The sequence below is a fragment of the Oryctolagus cuniculus genome, chromosome 14 (assembly GCF_964237555.1).
Source record: "Oryctolagus cuniculus chromosome 14, mOryCun1.1, whole genome shotgun sequence".
NCBI lineage: Eukaryota > Metazoa > Chordata > Mammalia > Lagomorpha > Leporidae > Oryctolagus > Oryctolagus cuniculus.
The window spans coordinates 13,795,127-13,812,691 of NC_091445.1; the positions used below are offsets into that span (position 1 = coordinate 13,795,127).

Below are 17,565 nucleotides of genomic sequence, written 5' to 3' on the forward strand. Positions count from 1 at the left end.
CAGGCAACTTTGCCTACAGCTTGCAGACCTAAATTTTTTATCGAGCCTCTGCAACCCAGAAGCTGTTCTCTGCCTGCTGGGAGGTCCACAGAGCTCCTTCCACCTCCCCTCCTCTTTAAATAGAGATGGAAGGAGTTACAGGGGATGCAGTTCGGCTGTGAGCCTGGCTTTAACTAAAGCTTATTCTCAGCCAGTCCATGAGGACTTGAACCAAAATTTGGGTTTAGTTAATTCATTCAACTAATTTATTTTTATTTTCATTTTATTTGAAGGGGAGAAAAGGAGGGAGGGAGGTTTAGTTGTTCATTCAACTAATTTATTTATTTTTATTTTCATTTTATTTGAAGGGGACAAGAGGAGAGGGGGAGGGAGAGAGAGGGAGTGAGGGAGAATGAATGGAGACAGAGCTCCCATCCCCAAATGTCTGCAATAGCCAGTGCTGGGCCAGGCTGAAGCCAGGAGCCCAGAACCAAACCCAGGTCGCTCAAGTTCTTGAGTCATTATCTGCTGCCTTGCAAGGGTATGCATTAGCAAAAAGCTGGACTCAGGAGCAGAGCCAGGACTCGCACCTAGACACTCCTGTATGGGATACAGGTGTCTGAAGCAACATCTTTTTTTTTTTTAAGGTTTTTTTCATTTTATTTCAAAGGGAGAGAAGTCTGCTGCTTCACTTCTCAAATTCCCACAACATCCATGGCTGGGCCAGGCCAAAGCCAGGAACCAAAACTCTATCCAGGTCTCCAACTTGAGTAGCAGAGCCAAGCACTTGAGCCATCATCTGCCATCTTCCTAGAATGCACATTAGCAGGAAGCTGGTTCAGGAGTGGAGTCAGGACTCAACCCAGGCACTCTGAGATGGGATGTAGGCATTGTAAGAGATATGTTAACCAAGCATCAACCCCTCCGATGACTTATCAAGGCCCTACAACGATGAGCACAGTGTAGTTTTGTGGGCTTACACTATAATACGGGATGGAGCAGGAGACAAATGTGTCCGTCATGGGGCCAGCACTGTAGCTCACTTGGTTAATCCTCTGCCTGAGGCACCGGCATCCCATATCGGCACTAGGTTCTAGTCCCGGTTGCTTCTCTTCCAGTCCAGCTCTCTGCTGTGACCCAGGAGGGCAGTGGAGGATGGCCCAAGTGCTTCAGATCGGTGCAGCGTGCCAGCCATAGCGGCTATTTGGGGGATGAACCAGCGGAAAGAAGGAAGACCTTTCTCTCTGTCTCTCTCTCTCACTGTCTAAAAAAAAAAAAAAAAAAAAAAAAAGTTCCATCAGACTACAGTTCTCTAGGGAAACCGAACCAATACGATGTGTGTGCATGCAGACACACCCATACGCAGTGAAGAGGGTCTTCAAAAGGCTCATGGGAAAGCACAATTAAAATAGAATGTGCATCTCCCATGCACTTTTTGAAACACCCTCAAATTATGAATCTACTGGAGGGAATGGCCCATGGCCTGCCACTAGAGACTGGAGGCCCAGGAAGGCTGGTGGTGGAGGTCAAGGGCCTGAGGGCTGAGGGTGATGGCACGGATGGTAGTCAGTCTTCAGGCTGAGCACCAAGGGCACAGAGGGCAGAGAGTAGCGTCCCAGCTCAGGCAGGCAGGGACAAGCAGGAGCCAGCCTTCTTCCACCTTTTATGTTCTTTGAGTCTTCAGTTGACCTGTGCTGCCAACCCACAGCAGGGTGGGCCCTCTGCGCAGGTCACAAGTTCAAGTGCTGCTCTCCTCTGGGAATACCCTCACAGACACACCTGGCAGCCGTGGTTGCCCCCCCCCCCCCACACACAATGATTGGTTTATTTATTTTCATTCTACAGTATCCACAATGGCCAGGACTGGACCAGGCCCAAACCAGGGGCCTAGATCTCCATCCAGATCTCCAGTATGGATACAGGGGCCCAGTCATTTGGGCTACCTTCTGCTGCTTTCCCAGGTACATTAGTAGGGAGCTGGAGCAGAACTGGAACAGCCCGGACTGGAACCGGCACCTGTATGGGATGCCACATCACAGGTGGTAGCTTAACCCAGTGCACCACAATGCTGGCCCCAGCAGCCATGGTTAATCAGATACCTGGACACCTCTTAGCCAATGTCCAGGGTTAACCATCACAGGAATAGTAAGTGAGATGTTCATGAGTCTGGGAATGAAATGAGTCAGGGGAGAGCTGGGAGCACAGGGGACAGTGTCCGTTTGCACGAGGTTGGCTGGGACATTTCCCATGACAGTTTAATAGGCTGGGACCTTGATTCTGATGCTGAAAGTCGTCCTCCCCAAAGTGTGATCTTCAGATTATGTCGCAGTAAATGGATGAGTTCTACAACCACATAAGTTAGGGAGATGGCAGCTGTAAAACAAACCTTAAACAAGTTCCCTTACTGGCAGGCGTGGGGCATCTTTTTTCTGCCAAGGGCTATTTGGATATTTATAACATTACTTGTGGGCCATACAAAATTATCAACTTAAAAATGAGCCTGCTATTGACATGTTGAATTTCAAGTCCTGCCTGCAGTTCACTTGGCAGAGCCAGACCAAATGATTTTGTGGATCTTACCCATTCCCCACCCTTGCCTTACTGTGCAGTTTTGCAAGACTTCAAATATGCAAGCGGGCTGTGGAGAGCCGTGTGCCCTTCCCACAATAGGACTGAGACTCAGGGTGGAAATGCTTGCTGAGCTAGTGCCAGGCTCAGTGCTAAGAGCCCTGTGTGTGTGGCTCCTCTCGCTGGAGTGCAGATTGACACGGGCAGAGGCTGCCTCTGCTTTGGCCCCTCTTTGCTTCCAGCTCTCAGCACAGTGGAGTGGGAACCTCGCATTCATCCCATCAGCATCACCCAACACTTGTTAAATTGATGCATGAATTATCTTTCTACATTTTCCCAGTTATGCATTGTATTTACCAGAGTTGTGGCACAGAAATGGTAAGGAGTTTGGCTGAGGTCACCCACCAGGCTCTGGAAGGTGGGTGCAGATCCATTTAACTCTGAAGCCCTGCCTTATTAGGAAGATGGCAGTCCTTCGGGGCCATCATAAAGGACCGGTCTTCCTGGGACTTAGTGCTGCAGAGTAATCTTCCCTGAGACGCCTTCTCCTCATCTTTGGACCCGCAATTTCCAGGGCTCCTTTAAAGAGAAGTCTCAGTCTTCAGACAAAAAAGCAGCAGTAGACGCAGAGGATTACAAGTCCCATCAACAACTCTTCTATTGAACAAACATTAATTAGGTGCCTTTCCTATGCCAGAGCATGGGCTAGGACTGGAGATATAAATAAGATAAAGCCAGTGCACTTAATAGGCTCTACTGAAGGAGACAAACATGTAACAGGGACTGTAGGAAAAAAGACCGAGGGAGGGGCCCAGTGTGCTCAGAATGCCTGGAAAGAATAATGAGCATTAGTGGAGACGTAGGCAGAGGGCAGGTGGTAAGGTTTGCCTGTGATGATACCGGAGCCAGTTGGAGGATTTTTAATCTTATTTTTTTCCAAATATTGATTTATTTATATGAAAGAGTTACTGAGAGAAAGAGAGGAGGTGGAAGAGAAGAGTGAGATAGATATCTTTTATCTATTGGTTCACTCCCCAGATGGCTGCAACAGCTATGACTGGCCAGGCTAAAATCAGGAGCCTGGAATTCCATCCGGGTCTCCCAGATTAGTACCAAGACCCAAGCATTTTGGCCATTTTCTGCTCCTTTCCTAGGCACATTAGCAAGGAGCCAGATTGAAAGTGGAGCAGCCAGGATACAAACTAGCACCCATATGGGATGCCAGTGTTACAAGTGGCAGTTTGTGAAAGGCATTTTCCTACAAACTTTTCTAAAAAATAGATTTGTTTATTTGAAAGGCAGAGTTACAAAGAAACAGAGGGGAGGGGAAGAGAGTGAGAGAGAGCGAGAGAGCACTTCCATCTGTTGGCTCACTCCCCAAATGGCTGCAACAGCCAGAACTGGGCCAATCAGGAGCCAGGATCTTCATCTGGGACTCCCACATGTGTGAGGGGTCCCAAGCACTTGGGCCATCTTCTGCTAGTTTCCCAGGGGCATTAGCAAGGAGCTGAATTGAAGTGGGGCAGCCAGGACTTGAACCAGTGCCCATATGGGCTGCCAGTGTCACATGCAGCAGCTTAAGCATCTATACTGCAATGCTGGCCTCTCCATGAGCTCTCATAGGTATGTATTTCCAACTTTAATACAGAATAAAATTATCTTTTATTTCCATTTTCCATGAACTTTCTGTAGTCCTTTTAGATTTTTGCAAGGATGTTGCTGGCCTCTGCGGAGGCTGAATTGGAACAGAGAGTTCTGCTCAGGAAGCCTTCCAAGTAGACTCCTCAACAAAGGCAACATCTTGGAAAGCACTGTAGAAGTCAAATTTGAGAGGGTGCAATAAACAGGACTTGTTGGCACGTTTGGTGTGGCAGGTGAACCTCAGGATACATCTGTGTGGAAGGTGCTGGTGGTGGTGGAAGTATGGGAGGAAGGCTGCTCAACTCAGCTGTGGAAGAACTGCCGTTGAGATTCTCTGAGTATCTGCAAGCCAGGAGCTCAGAGGCATGGAGATGCAAGTTTGGAAATTGTTGGCTCAGAAGTGCTGGAAAGAGGGTGAGGCTAGAGATAACAAGTTTAGCAAGGCTGTCTAAAACAGTGACGACCCTGGCACATAGGCAAGTGTTGGGATACACATGTCTAACCTGTTGCAGTGAAGATTTGCAACTCTGTCTGGAGACAGGAGCCACTAGACTTAGAGTGAGTTCCCAGTTACCTAAATGGGCTTTCAAGAGCTCTTTGGGGAGTCTGTGGGAGGGATACTGAAGCAAAAAGGAAATAAGATTGGAACCACGGATAGTACGCATGGACAAAGCTTAGGATGCACAGTACCCAAATGAGGTATAAGGTGCCGCTTCAGATAATTTGTAAACTCAGTCCATAGCTTTCTTGCTACCTGTTCCAACCACAGTTCCCTAGTGGTGACCTGGCAACTGTATGAAATATGGTGTCTTTTTGTCTTCCTGTTGACTATAAAGTTGTATGCTGAGGACACTTGTGGGTAAGCCTGTATTAACACTTGCTTCAAAAGCTCAGATACACAATATTTTCTCACCAAGAAGTGGATCAGAATTCTGAATCGTCTTTGCTTTAACATGTTAATTTCAGAGTGAAGGCTTAGAGTTTAGAAATAAGGCCTCTGATCCCTTTTTGTTTGCTAACTTAAAAATAATGCATTTGTATTATTGGAAACAGAGCCATAAATATCTTAGCTCCACGTTATTTCACAGTTGTGTGCCTTGTTTTGGTTGATGAGAGCTTGTTTAGGTAGCACATCCCACATTGTTAGACTCAGAAGGTCACTGAGGCAAAATTAAAGCCAGTACTTAAGAAGTTTGTAAACACAGAGTACATTTCAGCCTCATGTAAGGGGCGGGTGATTTCCACCGTGAGCCTTTATTGTTGTCACTGGTGCATAGCTTGAAGGCTGCAATTATGAAGAAAACAGATAATGCAGCTCCACACTGTCTTTAAAAAATGGCAATTAAATTCACTGAAATGATGTTTCCCATTTAAAAATAAAGAGGTGTGGGATATTGTGGATAGGATCTGCTAACTCCAAGAGCAGATTTCCTTAATACTGACACATCTATTTGTTACTTTTTTCCTTTGAACAAGTGATTTCTGAAATAACTAAAACCATTTCAAACCACGTTGTTTTCTACACGAATGAGTCCTTGTTAATTTAAGTATTTAAGTTAAATACTTCCCACTTTTATTCTTTTTCTCTCCCTGTGGTTTAACTTCATCTTGACACAAGCCTGATGTAGCATACGCTTCTTTCTCTTTCCTTAATATACAGGACATAAATCTATGTAAAATAGCAACATACACGTAACATAAAATTTTACACTTTAAGTGTTCAGCTCAGTATCAGTAAGAACACTCACCATGCTGTGCAACCCTCACCACTGCTGTTTCGAGAACTTTTTCATATCTCAAACAGAATCTCTGTCTATTAAATAGTAACTCAATATTTTCCTTTTAGCTTTTACATGGTATGACCACATATAAACACACACATGTAAATGTATTTGTGCATTTATGTACACACATATACAAGGGTACTTCAAAAAGTTTGTGGACAGATGGAATTAAAAAATAAGTCCTAACTATAAATTTGCCTGCTCTACATAACTCATCTAAGTGGAATTACGTATTTGTCCTTTTGTGTCTGACTTATTTTATTTAACATAACCCATGTTGTAATATATTTCAGAATTCCATTCTTTTTTAAAAATATTTACTTGATTTATTTGAAAGGCAGAGTTACAGAGGAGGAGAGACAGAGAAAAATCTTCCATTCCTGGTTCACTCTCCAAATGGCTGCAATGGCCAGGCCTGGGCCAGACTGAAGCCAGGAGCTTTCTCCAGGACTCCCACATGGGTGTAAGGGCCCACGCCCCTGGGCTATGCTCTGCTGCTTTCCCAGGCTAATTAGGAGAGAGCTAGATTGGAAGTGGAGCAACCACAAGTCAAACTGGCACCCATGTGGGATGCTGGCGTTGCAGGCGGCAGCTTTGCCTGCTACACCACAACGCCTGCCCCTCCATTCTTTCTTAAGCTGGAGTCTCTTACCCTGCTTTGGCTGCCATCACAATGCCATAGGCTGGATGGCTTACAAACAAGAGGAACAATTTCCCACAATTCTGGTAGCTGCAGAGTCCAGCATCACAGTGCCAGAGGTTCAGTGTGTGGTGAAGGCCCCAGTTCCTCCTGTATCCTCATGTGGCAGGAGGAGCAAGGCATCTTTTGGGGGCCTCTTATACGACACCACCAATCCCATTCCCAAGGATTCTACCTCCATGACCTAACCACCTCCCAATGCCTGACTCCCTAACTGCGATCCCTGGTGATCAGGTCTCACCATATGAAGTTGGGGGAGACACTTTCTGACTGTGGCACTAGGTAATATTCCATTGTATGTGAATGCCATATTTTGCTCTTCCATTTGTCTGTTGGTGGACATACCAGTTGTCTCCATCTTTTGGCCAATGAGAATGATGCTGTTATGAACATTAGTGTTACAGATATCTGTTTGGGCCCATGATTTCAGTTTTATGGATGTATACCTGGAAGAATTTTGGCTCAAATGGTAATTCTGGGTTCAACTGTTCAAGGTGCCGCCAATTTGTTCACCACAGGGACTACTCCATTCTGCATCCTCATCAGTAATGTGCAAAGGTGCTAATTTTTCCACATCCACACCAACGCTCACAATCTTCTGTGAGTTTTTTTAATTTTTTTTAAATAATAGCCATCTTAATAGTTATGAAGTAGTTATCTCATTGTGATTTTGATTTTTGTATCCCTGACAGCTAGTGATGGTGAACATCTTTCTATGTGCCTCTTGTCCATTTGCATAAGTCCTTTGCCCATTTTTTATCTTGCATTTTGGAGAGACTGAGCATGCACTTGTACCCAAGTATCCCCCAAATGCCTACAATGGCAAGGACCAGTATGGGCCAAAACTGGGAGCCAGTAACTCAGTCCAGGTCTCCCCCATGGGTGGCAGGAACCCACTACTTGAGCCTGACCACTGCCTCTCAGAGTCTGCATTGACAGGAAGCTGGAGCTGGGAGCCAGAGCTGGATATTGAATCCAGGGACTCTGATATGGGATGTGGGTGCATAACTGGTGTCTTAACTGCTGGGCTAAACATCTGTTCCTCATTGCCCATTTTTGAGTTGGGTTATTTAGGTTTATTGATGTTGTTGAGCTGTAGGAGTTCTTTATATGTTCTGGACAACATGGTTTTTATAGAGGTACCCTTATTCCTGTATCAAATAAGGCGTTTTAGAAGCCTCCTTTTTTATTAAGAACACTGAAATAATTCTGCTTTATGTTAGCTAATTAATCCGCATTATAAATTGTTCCCAGTGTGCTAAATGCCTTCTCGAGTAAACATTTAGAGAAAACAGAGAAGTTATGAGCAGCTCACCAAATGTAAAATGACAGCTTAGAAATTGTGAAACTAAAATAATTTTCATTAAATGAAGCAGTAATTTTCCATCTATCAAATGCAATTCATGGTAGCTCTTTAGCAACATCATGCCCCCCACCCAACTTTCATCACCCTCTCTCCCTCCCAACACCACTGCTCCTTTTGCTGGGGCCCCCCGGGAGGTGAATGGTGCCTCCCCAGAGACAGATCAGCCAGAGTGCTAGTACTGTGGAAGTTTCAACGCACCTTGCATGGACCCCTTCTGGGATCCTGTCCCTAATTACGGTTTTGTGATTTTTTGTTTTTAAAGAAGCGCCTCCCTCCCACCAAGTTTTATAAGCTTCAGGCCCACAAAATCCAGAATTGTCTCTGAACACGTTTCTCCCATCTGAAATCATGTCTTAGTCATTGTCACATGGCTGGAAAGCCAGCCTGGAGTCTACTGTTAAACGCAATGAGTTATTTACAACTGGCTTTCTTCCTTGCCGAGTTTCTGGTCTGGGGTGCCAAGCTACCACACTTTTCTGCAGAGATCCAGAAAAGCATGGGCCATGGGTGTTTCTAGCCAACCCTGGTATGCTTTGTTGGCTTTTGCACTGAGCTCTGTCAGCACACAGTGCTGGCTTTGCTCTAGGCACTTAGGGGAGTGTGCAGGCCAAATTTTGAAAATTTGGTGCCCAGTTCATGCAAAATGTGCATGTCCTTTTGTACTTTGCACTGAGCCATAAATAGAATTTTGTGCTTACACAGTGGAAGCAAAGAATGCAATTGCCAGACTTGATACCTAATCTTTGAAAAATTTTGTGAGCACAGCTTAGCCAGTTCCCTATTCTTGTCAGAGGTAAAAATGAGCCTTCTGGCCTTCTTTCCGATTATATAATTTCATTGAACAAAAATGAATTTTTATAAAAATTAAATCTTAATATATGCCCTCCTCTTCTGAAAGGCATTAATGATTAAATAATTGCTCATCAATATCAACTTTTACTTATTATTTTCTCTCCATGCAGTTGTAGTAACTCGGATAAAGTTGTGCTTCAATGAAAGATATATCTAAGCAAGATAAGGACAATCTCCGTTGGAAGTTCTTTTCTTGAAAAAATGCTCAAATTCCTTCTTCCTCTTCCTCTTTTCCTTTCTCATTCTTTGCTTTCTTATTCTTTCTTTTCCTCTATCAAACAGTTCCAAGATATACATGCACAGGAAGGCATCCCAGCGTGAGTATCAGAACCCAGCTGTGAGGGCATCCCTGTATGGGGATGGGTGCAGCCAGCATGAAGCATCAGACCTAGGATGGAGAATGGAGCCACTGTACAAGGGAAGGGATGGCGGCAGTGGGAGATGGGCCACACACACAGGAGTCCACCAAATAGATAAACACAAATATATTGAGAATCATAAGAAATAGATTTCTTACCAGTAGAGAAGTAGTTACAAATATAGAAAGGATCGATGATGGGAGGGACTAGGATTAACAATTGGGTCAGAATTGGAAGTATTGATGTGATCTAATGAATTTCACGATATGTAGAGATTAACACAAAACTATATGGAGTTCTAGCCGGTGCCACGGCTCAATAGGCTAATCCTCCGCCTGTGGTGCCGGCACACCAGGTTCTAGTCCCGGTTGGGGTGCCGGATTCTGTCGTAGTTGCCCCTCTTCCAGGCCAGCTCTCTGCTGTGGCCCAGGAGTGCAGTGGCGAATGGCCCAAGTGCTTGGGCCCTGCACCCGCATGGGAGACCAGGAGAAGCACCTGGCTCCTAGCTTCTGATCAGCGCGGCACTCCAGCCGAAGCGGCCATTGGAGGGTGAACCAACGGCAAAGGAAGACCTTTCTCTCTGTCTCTCTCTCTCTCTCACTGTCCACTCTGCCTGTAAAAAAAAAAAAAAAAAAAAAAAAAAAAACCAACAACAACAACAACTATATACAGATCCACTCATCCCAGTGTCACTTCCTGTGGTTTCCATAATCTCTGGACAAACCTTGATCTGAAACAAACAGTTCGTAAGTTTTAAATTGCACACCGTTCTGAGTGGGGTGATGACATCTTGTGCCATCAGGCTCTGCCCATTCCCAGGATGTGAATCATCCCTTTGTCCAGCATATCCACACTGTCTGTGCTACCTACCTATTACAGTCCCTTAAATAGTCACTTGGGTCATCAAATCAGCTGCTGTGGAACCGGAGGGCTTGTGTTCCAGTCGCCCTTATTTTACTTAATACTAGGCTTAAAGCACAGGGTAGTACATCAGCGATTCAGACGCCCCAAAGTGATTTTTAGTGAGAAGTACAAGTTACTGACTTTATCATGGGTGTGCAGTATGTACGAATGGATAAAACATGGCGTGCATAAGGTTCAGCACTATCTGTGGTTTTCCGCATCCGCTGGGGTCTTAGATCCAGAGAGAGAAGGGCTGGGGAATGAGAATACGTGTGTACATTCTGTAGCTCTGGCTACTGAGAGAGCTTAGGGCAGCAACAGCGATGATCGTAGTGGGCCCCAGACCCTGCTTCATAAATACTGTCCTCAAGGCGATTTGCCTAATGGTTGGGATGCCCACGTGCCCATCAGGGGACCTGGCTTCATGTCCCGGCTCTGGCCCTGATCCCAACTTCCTTCTGATGCATCACCCCGCTCAGGTGAAGCCTCAAGTAATTCGTTCCCGCCCACATTACGTGGGAGAGATGAATTGCATTCCCAGCTCCTACTTTTAGCCCAGCCCAGTCCCAGATGCTGCGGGGATTGGGGGAATGAATCAGTGGATAGGAGTTCTCTGTCTGTCTCTCAAATAATAAGCAAGCAAGCAAGCAAATAGAATCAGTGTATGGAGCTGTCTCTCAAATAATTAATTAATAGATAAATAAATACCGCTCCCCAGAAAGCAGGATAGCCCAGGGTAAGTTTGAAACATCTTGGACCACTAATTAAGTGCTAGCTGCAGGGGTACAGACATAAGAAAAGGCATAGAGGGCACTTTGAAGGGGCATAGATTAAAGGCAATTTGCTATCAAAAGAAGTAATGATAGTAATGGAGAATAGTCCTCTAAATAAAGTAGCAACCCATGAGTTCCTCTTATAAAAAATAAGTAAAGGGATACATCAAACATTTGACAAGGAAAAAGGATCTGCAGGTTCAAAGCCATGCCATGCAAGATCCTTAGCAATGACCAAGGTGCTCCCTTTGCAAAGGCCAGCTGTACAGTGGGGAATCTACAGCCACTGCCTTAATCTAGTGACTGAAATGACTCCCTTTGGTCAAGGGGGTGTTCTCTTAAGCCACTCAAGAGAATTTACAAGAAGAACCCACAACTACTAGTGTGATTTCTGCCAAAGTTTGTAATCTAAATCTTAGCATGAGACTTAGCATCGTAAGAGATTCAAATTTAAGTACTTGCTACGAGAACCTGGCTGGTAATCATGACAAGTGTCAGGATGAGGAGCAGGCTTTCGGCACATTGGCTATGGTGCTGTGTGAGAAGTCTGCATCCCTTATCAGAGTGCATGGCTTGGACTCCCAGCTGAGTTCCTGATTCCAGCTTCCTGGTGTTACACACCAGGAGGTAGCAGGTAATGCCCAAGTACTTGGTCCCTGCCACCTCTGTTGGAGATCTAAACTGAGTTCCATACTCCTGTCCTAGCTGTTCCAACATTTGGGGAGTGAGACAGAGGATGAAAGATCTGTATGTCTGTCTGTGTTACTCTATCTTTCAAATAAATAAAAGTAAATACATTTATGAAAAAGGATCAGGATCATGAAGGACACAAAAGAACCATCTGGGATTAAGGAGACTACAGGGACATCAGCTGTGCAAATCTGGATTTTCTACAGATGAAATTATTAGAATCATTGCATGAGATCCAAGGGTAGTAGTAATGTAACAGCATTAATTTCTTGTTGTGTTTATGTAGGAAAATGTCTTTATAGGGGCAAGCATTTGACCTAGTTATTAAAATGCCTTCAGCCCACATTGAAATGCCTAGATTGATTCCTATCTCCCAGCATCAGCCAAGTCTAGTGAAGCCATCAAGAGTGTTTAGGGAGTGAACTAGCCAAAGGGAGCTCACTTCTTCCTCTTACTGATTTCCTTCCCACCCCCGCCCCTTCCCCCGCCAAAAAAAAAAAAACAACAGCAACAAAAAAAAAAAAAACAGAAAAATGTCTTTACAGAATATCTGTGTTGAAGTATGCAGAGGGTGGTGGGTGATTGGGCCAACAACCTTCAAACGCTTTAATAAAAAACCTTTGTACTGCGTTTGCAACTCTTCTATACATTTGAAAACATTTCAAAATAAAATACAACTTAAAATTGTTCTACCATTGTATTGAACTGTTCCTGTCCATGGTGCATAAGGGTCTTGCTGTTGGGTAACTCAGGACTCTAGGCTCTGTTGTGAGCCATCAGGTCAGAGGTCCAATCCTGTGGTATCCTCAATTTGTCTTTCAGCAGCTTGAAACTGTGCTGTGAAATCTGTGACAGCTGACAACTGATTTACTTCCTTCATCTTATGTAACTTGTCCATTTCCAGTTATAAGCCTTTCTCTAAGATTATTGTTTCTGAAATCAAAATATCAAAGAAAAATCAAAATAGACAAGTGAAATGGGCAATGAATTTCTGGGCCTTTGAGAAGTCTGAGCTGAAAAGTATTGAAGCAGTCACACAAGAACACAATGGATAGAGTAAGCTCAGTGTTCATGGTAGTAGATGGATCATTTTATCTTTGCTCTAAACTTAGCAATAGATTTTTGGTGCCATTAGTCAGAAAAATGAATTCCTGTTTTTCCAGCACATGTGCAAAATTTGTATAGCCTTTCTATTTTTAAATGCCTGTTTGGAATGCTAATTTCTAGAGCACACTGCTGCCTCCCATTTTCTGATGGTACACTCTTTAAAGATTTACAGGGCTGTGGTTCCTGGTACTTCCTGAACAGCCCAGCAGGTGGTAGTCTAGGAGAGGAACCGTTCTCACCCTTCCTCATCCCCAGGCGTACTCATTTGCAAAACAGATAGAATGTGGACTCTATAATGTGGCCTTAGAATGGGGTTCCCAAGGTTGTTTCTCAAAAATGGGTATCAAGGCACAGAAAGTATTACAAGAAAGGAGCCACAGATAATGTTGGGTGTATGTGTGACTACATGGTCTTCCAAAGTTCTCTGATTCTTTTTTCTTTTTCTTTTTTTTTTTTATGATTTCTAGAAATCCCGCTGATTTTATACCTCTTTGCCCTGATTTCTATGACGTGGCTCTGGGGAGGATTGCACATGGCCTACCGCCATTTCTGGATGTTGGTTCTCTTTGTAATTTTCAACAGTCTACAGGTAAGCCTTTCAGTTTGGTTGCTGATGACACACAATTACCCAAAATGAACATGAGGCATGGAGCGTCAGTGTGAAATAGTTAAGTGTCCACACTTAGGTGAATCTGTGCACATCAGGTAGCATTGTAGAATAGGATGATGGGGGCTAAATCTTTCACAGATGAAATATGGCTGGAATTCTAATTTGCTCACCATCTGCATAGGGAAGACCTGAAATATTTTCTCTCCATTCTTGACAACATCCAAATAACTTTCTCAGCAGGAGCTCTCAAAGGTAGCTGTGTATGACTTGTGCAAATATTTGGAAGCTGCCGGTGTTTGAAAATCAGATCCACCGAGGAGAGAACTAGATAGTGATGTTCAGCAACCCCTTTAAGTCTGATGCTTGGGTAAAATTGGGTATTTTGGTTCACTGAGATATGAACTCACATTCCCCAAGCCCAGCAATGCCCAGCTTAATTAGTTTTGTAAGCATGCTTCAATAGCATAACCAGATATTGTGTAATGGTAACAAAAATTAAAGCTGGCCTTTTTGGTGCTTTTGTTAGGTAGAAAAAAAGTCACTCCCTGAAATTAACAAATGTAACAGATGAACAGATTTTCTTTATTTTCCTAAGTGCCAACAGTGTATCCTGGGCTAAAAGAATTTCTCAAGTTTACCAAAAGCATCTTTACATCATCTCTCTGTTGGTCACCACCTTGCAAAGATCGTCAGTGTGGACATCCACAGCTACACTGGGGATTGCAGCACACAACAGAAATATGACACAGAGCATTTTCAGGCTTGCTCTTCAGAGCAGTTCTTTAGCCAGAGCACATAATGATGCCTGATCAAAGATTAATGTCAACTGAGAAAGGAAAAAATCCAAAAGAACTTAATGGTTTGGAATCAAGTTAATATGCAGACATCTCTGTCCATCTGTAGTTAGAACCGAGCAGTTGGTACCCAACAGTGTGCAAGGGCTGCCAATATCAGGATTTAGAAGTCAGCCCTGTCCTTCTAGGGTCTGGTGAGTCAAGGGTATAGACAGCCATTAGAATATGCTGCGGCAGGTGCCACGTGAGCAGAGTTGTGAGAGCTGAGCATGGGACAGTTTACTCCTGCCTGGGCCAGCAGTGAGCTGAACCCAAATGTGAGCCATCAGGTCAGAGATCCAGTCCTGGTCACTCTTGCATCTCTGGGGCCTCGTGGGACTGACTACCATTAAGGTCCACACTACAGCCTGCAGATGGAGTGTATTAGCAGGCGCATAATTCTGCACAGGAAGGTGTTTAGATTTTACAATATTTGCTTCAAGCTTTGAAAATGGAGCAGTGCCACATCAGAAACCTGAATGCCTAGCTTTTCTTTCAAGGCAACACCTGGCTGGCAGCAAATTTAAGGTCTCGCACGGATGCTGCTCCCTCTCGAGGAGATGTGGGACTTGGAGCGGCTCCTGATGTACTGAGTTGGTTCATCTTACCTGCCCTTGAGTTTGTGACACCTTAAGTATTCATTCAATAAATGAGGAGCGTATGGTTGGAGATGGGCTTTTCCAGCAGAGAATACAATGTTAAGCCAAAGCTGCAAAAAGATAAAGTGATTAACCTTGTCTAGAGTAAGCAAAGGTTTGAGAGAAGAAGAAAGGTTTGGCGACTAGAACAGAAGCAATGGGAAAGGAACCAGGGTCAGGTCATCTCAAATGCCAGTTCACCTTGCACAGAAGGTTCCACTTCTACCTTTAAGCAATGGGACACCATCAGAGTTGTGCTTACTTTGTTCTGATTTGGGTAGTTTGTCAGGCAGAGAAACACGCCGACATAGACCGAGAAAGGGAGCTCCCATCTGCTGATTCACTTCCCCAAATACCTATAATGTCCAGCCTTAGTCCAAACTAGGATCCAGGAGTTTAATCAGGTCTTGCCCATAAGTAGCAGGGGCTCAACGAACTGAGCCATCACTGCTGCCTCATAGGGTGTATTTGCAGGAGCCGGAATCAGAGGCAAGAGCTGGATATTGAATCCAGGCACTCCATTATGGTACAAAGGTGTCTTAGGCATCTTAAGTGCTAGGCTAGATGCCTGCCCACTGGTCTGATTTGTTTTTAATTTTGTCAATAATTTTTATTTTGAATGGAAATAAAATGTCATTGCCTACTCTTTAGAAAGACCTGGCCCTGTCGAGGGTAGCAGGGATGTCAGCTAGAATAAGGACAAAGGAGCAGGGTGGTCCATGCACTGGACCCCAACCTGTATTGTGCACCAGAATTCTGTGGGGGAAGGGTCATACCCACAGTGTCAGATGCAGTAGGTCTAGGTAGGAACGCATCATTTGCATTTCTACCAAGTCTCCTGGTGATGCTGACTCAGCAGTTTAGAAAGGGAACTTGGTTGATTCAAAGGAAGTTTTTTGTTGTTTGTTTCCCTTACTTACAAAGGAGAAGCTGACAAGTGGAGGAGAGACTCAGTGTAGTGGCAAGGTAGTGGGAAAGACAGGGAAGGGGAGAGAAAGTCGGGGCCTGTGAGAGGCTGGAGGAGACATATGACCTGCTCTGAGGCCAGCAAGAGGCCGCTGGTTGGTGAATGTGAAAACTGCTCTAGAGCGGAGAGTGTGGAGAGTTGGCATGTGGATCTGATGTCCTCGCTCTGCAGGAAGCCGGGCCATTTCTTTTGGAGAATGGGCGGACGGCTTGAGGTGAAGTAATAAAAGATATGCGGCAGTTTGAGAGAAGAAAGTGAGTAACGTAACACTAGGTTGGAAGATGATCAAGAAATGGATTACTGAAAGAGAAAACAGTGAGATCCACTGGAAGCTGGACAGCTCGAATCTGTAATTGAGTCAGTCAGCAGTAATTAAATAAATGTAAACCTTGGGATTATAATGGGAGTTGCTGTAACCTATGAAACCACACACACAGGAAACATTCATTGAGCTCTCATGGAAGTTTGTAAATAAATGAGGACTGCTGAGCATTATAGGATACTTAGCTGGGAGACGTACAAGAAATTATGGACTCTTTCCTAGAGGAACTTAGAAGCCAAGCATAAGTGAAAAATATTTCAAACTCACGTTTAAGGAGCTTACTGTGGTCGATGGCACATTACTGAAGCAGCAGCAATTTATATCACGCTGTGTGGTACCTGGCACACTTGCACATTCCTCATACCACGTGTTCAATGAATCAGTCCTAAAAATCATGCTTATTAAGAAACGTGGAAAATATCATTTCTTCATGGTTTACTGGGGTTGCTCATTTAATTTACAGACTGTCCATGTCTTCAAGTTAGGCATTTTTTGGAATATGGCTATATAGTAGTAGGATCTTCCAGGTATGTTCGATGAAGACTTAATGTTTTTTGTTTTTGAGTTTTTAAATGGTCTTTGTATTTCTTTATTGGCTTTTCCCAACTTCTGTAAGCAAGAAAGTGTATTATGTATTTAATGCTTGCCTCTTTTATTTTGCTAAGAGGCAATTACTCCCTTATTTTTTATTAAGACTATCATATGTCACAGGTTCCCTGACACTTACGGATAATATTTCTACTTTTGGGATATTTAGTACTTGATGCATTTTACAAAAATAAATCTCAGTTGAACTATTATCAGTAACTTACTAATCACTTCGTGAAAGATAAAGGTTGAACTACCAAATTTATAATATATTTGAACATTTAAGAAAATGTATATGTAGTATTTTATAAAACATGGTGGACACAGGTGCAAAAGCAAACTTAAAAATAATTCTAAATATGCATTTTTGTTTATTAGTCTTCCTTGAACTCTTAAAATGTTCTTTCCCCAAGAATTGAAATTCTACTTGATTTCTTATTGGTCTGTCCTTTCTATTTATATCTTAACAATTGTTTAAGAATAATTAAACTATTATGTAGCAGGGGTGAGCAGAAGGGTAGACAATGACTTTGCAGTTGATTCTTGGGAAATTTTTCCTGATTCCAGGAGCTCCTAGAGAGCTTGTCAGCATGCTCCTGACAACTGTTTCTTTGCAACTTCCCCATGTTGCACTTGGCGTGAGGTGAACACATCCCCATCTTTATTGTGCTGTGTTCCATATCAAGAGAGATGGAATGGAACGTGAAAAAGCAAAAGGGCAGTTGCACACTTAGTTGACTATTAATCTCAAATTCCAGGCACCACAGGGCTCTTTCTCCTGAGTGAGTGGAGTCTCCCAAGCATGGGGGCTATACCAGCGCAAGACTCATCTCCTACCAGCTTAGCAGCCCCAGCGGACAAAAAGCTTATTCCTCAGCAAGAAAG

The 17,565-nt window shown here is 43.9% G+C and overlaps 1 protein-coding gene across 1 annotated transcript in view; it reads left to right on the forward strand.

The window, feature by feature from the left end:
- ADGRV1 (adhesion G protein-coupled receptor V1) overlaps positions 1 to 17,565 on the forward strand; it is a 597,653-nt gene that overhangs the window by 520,326 nt on the left and 59,762 nt on the right. Inside the window, exon 87 of the mRNA XM_070056453.1 lies at positions 13,190 to 13,311. Coding sequence (XP_069912554.1) covers positions 13,190 to 13,311 — 122 coding nt within the window. The remainder of the gene's footprint in view (positions 1 to 13,189; positions 13,312 to 17,565) is intronic.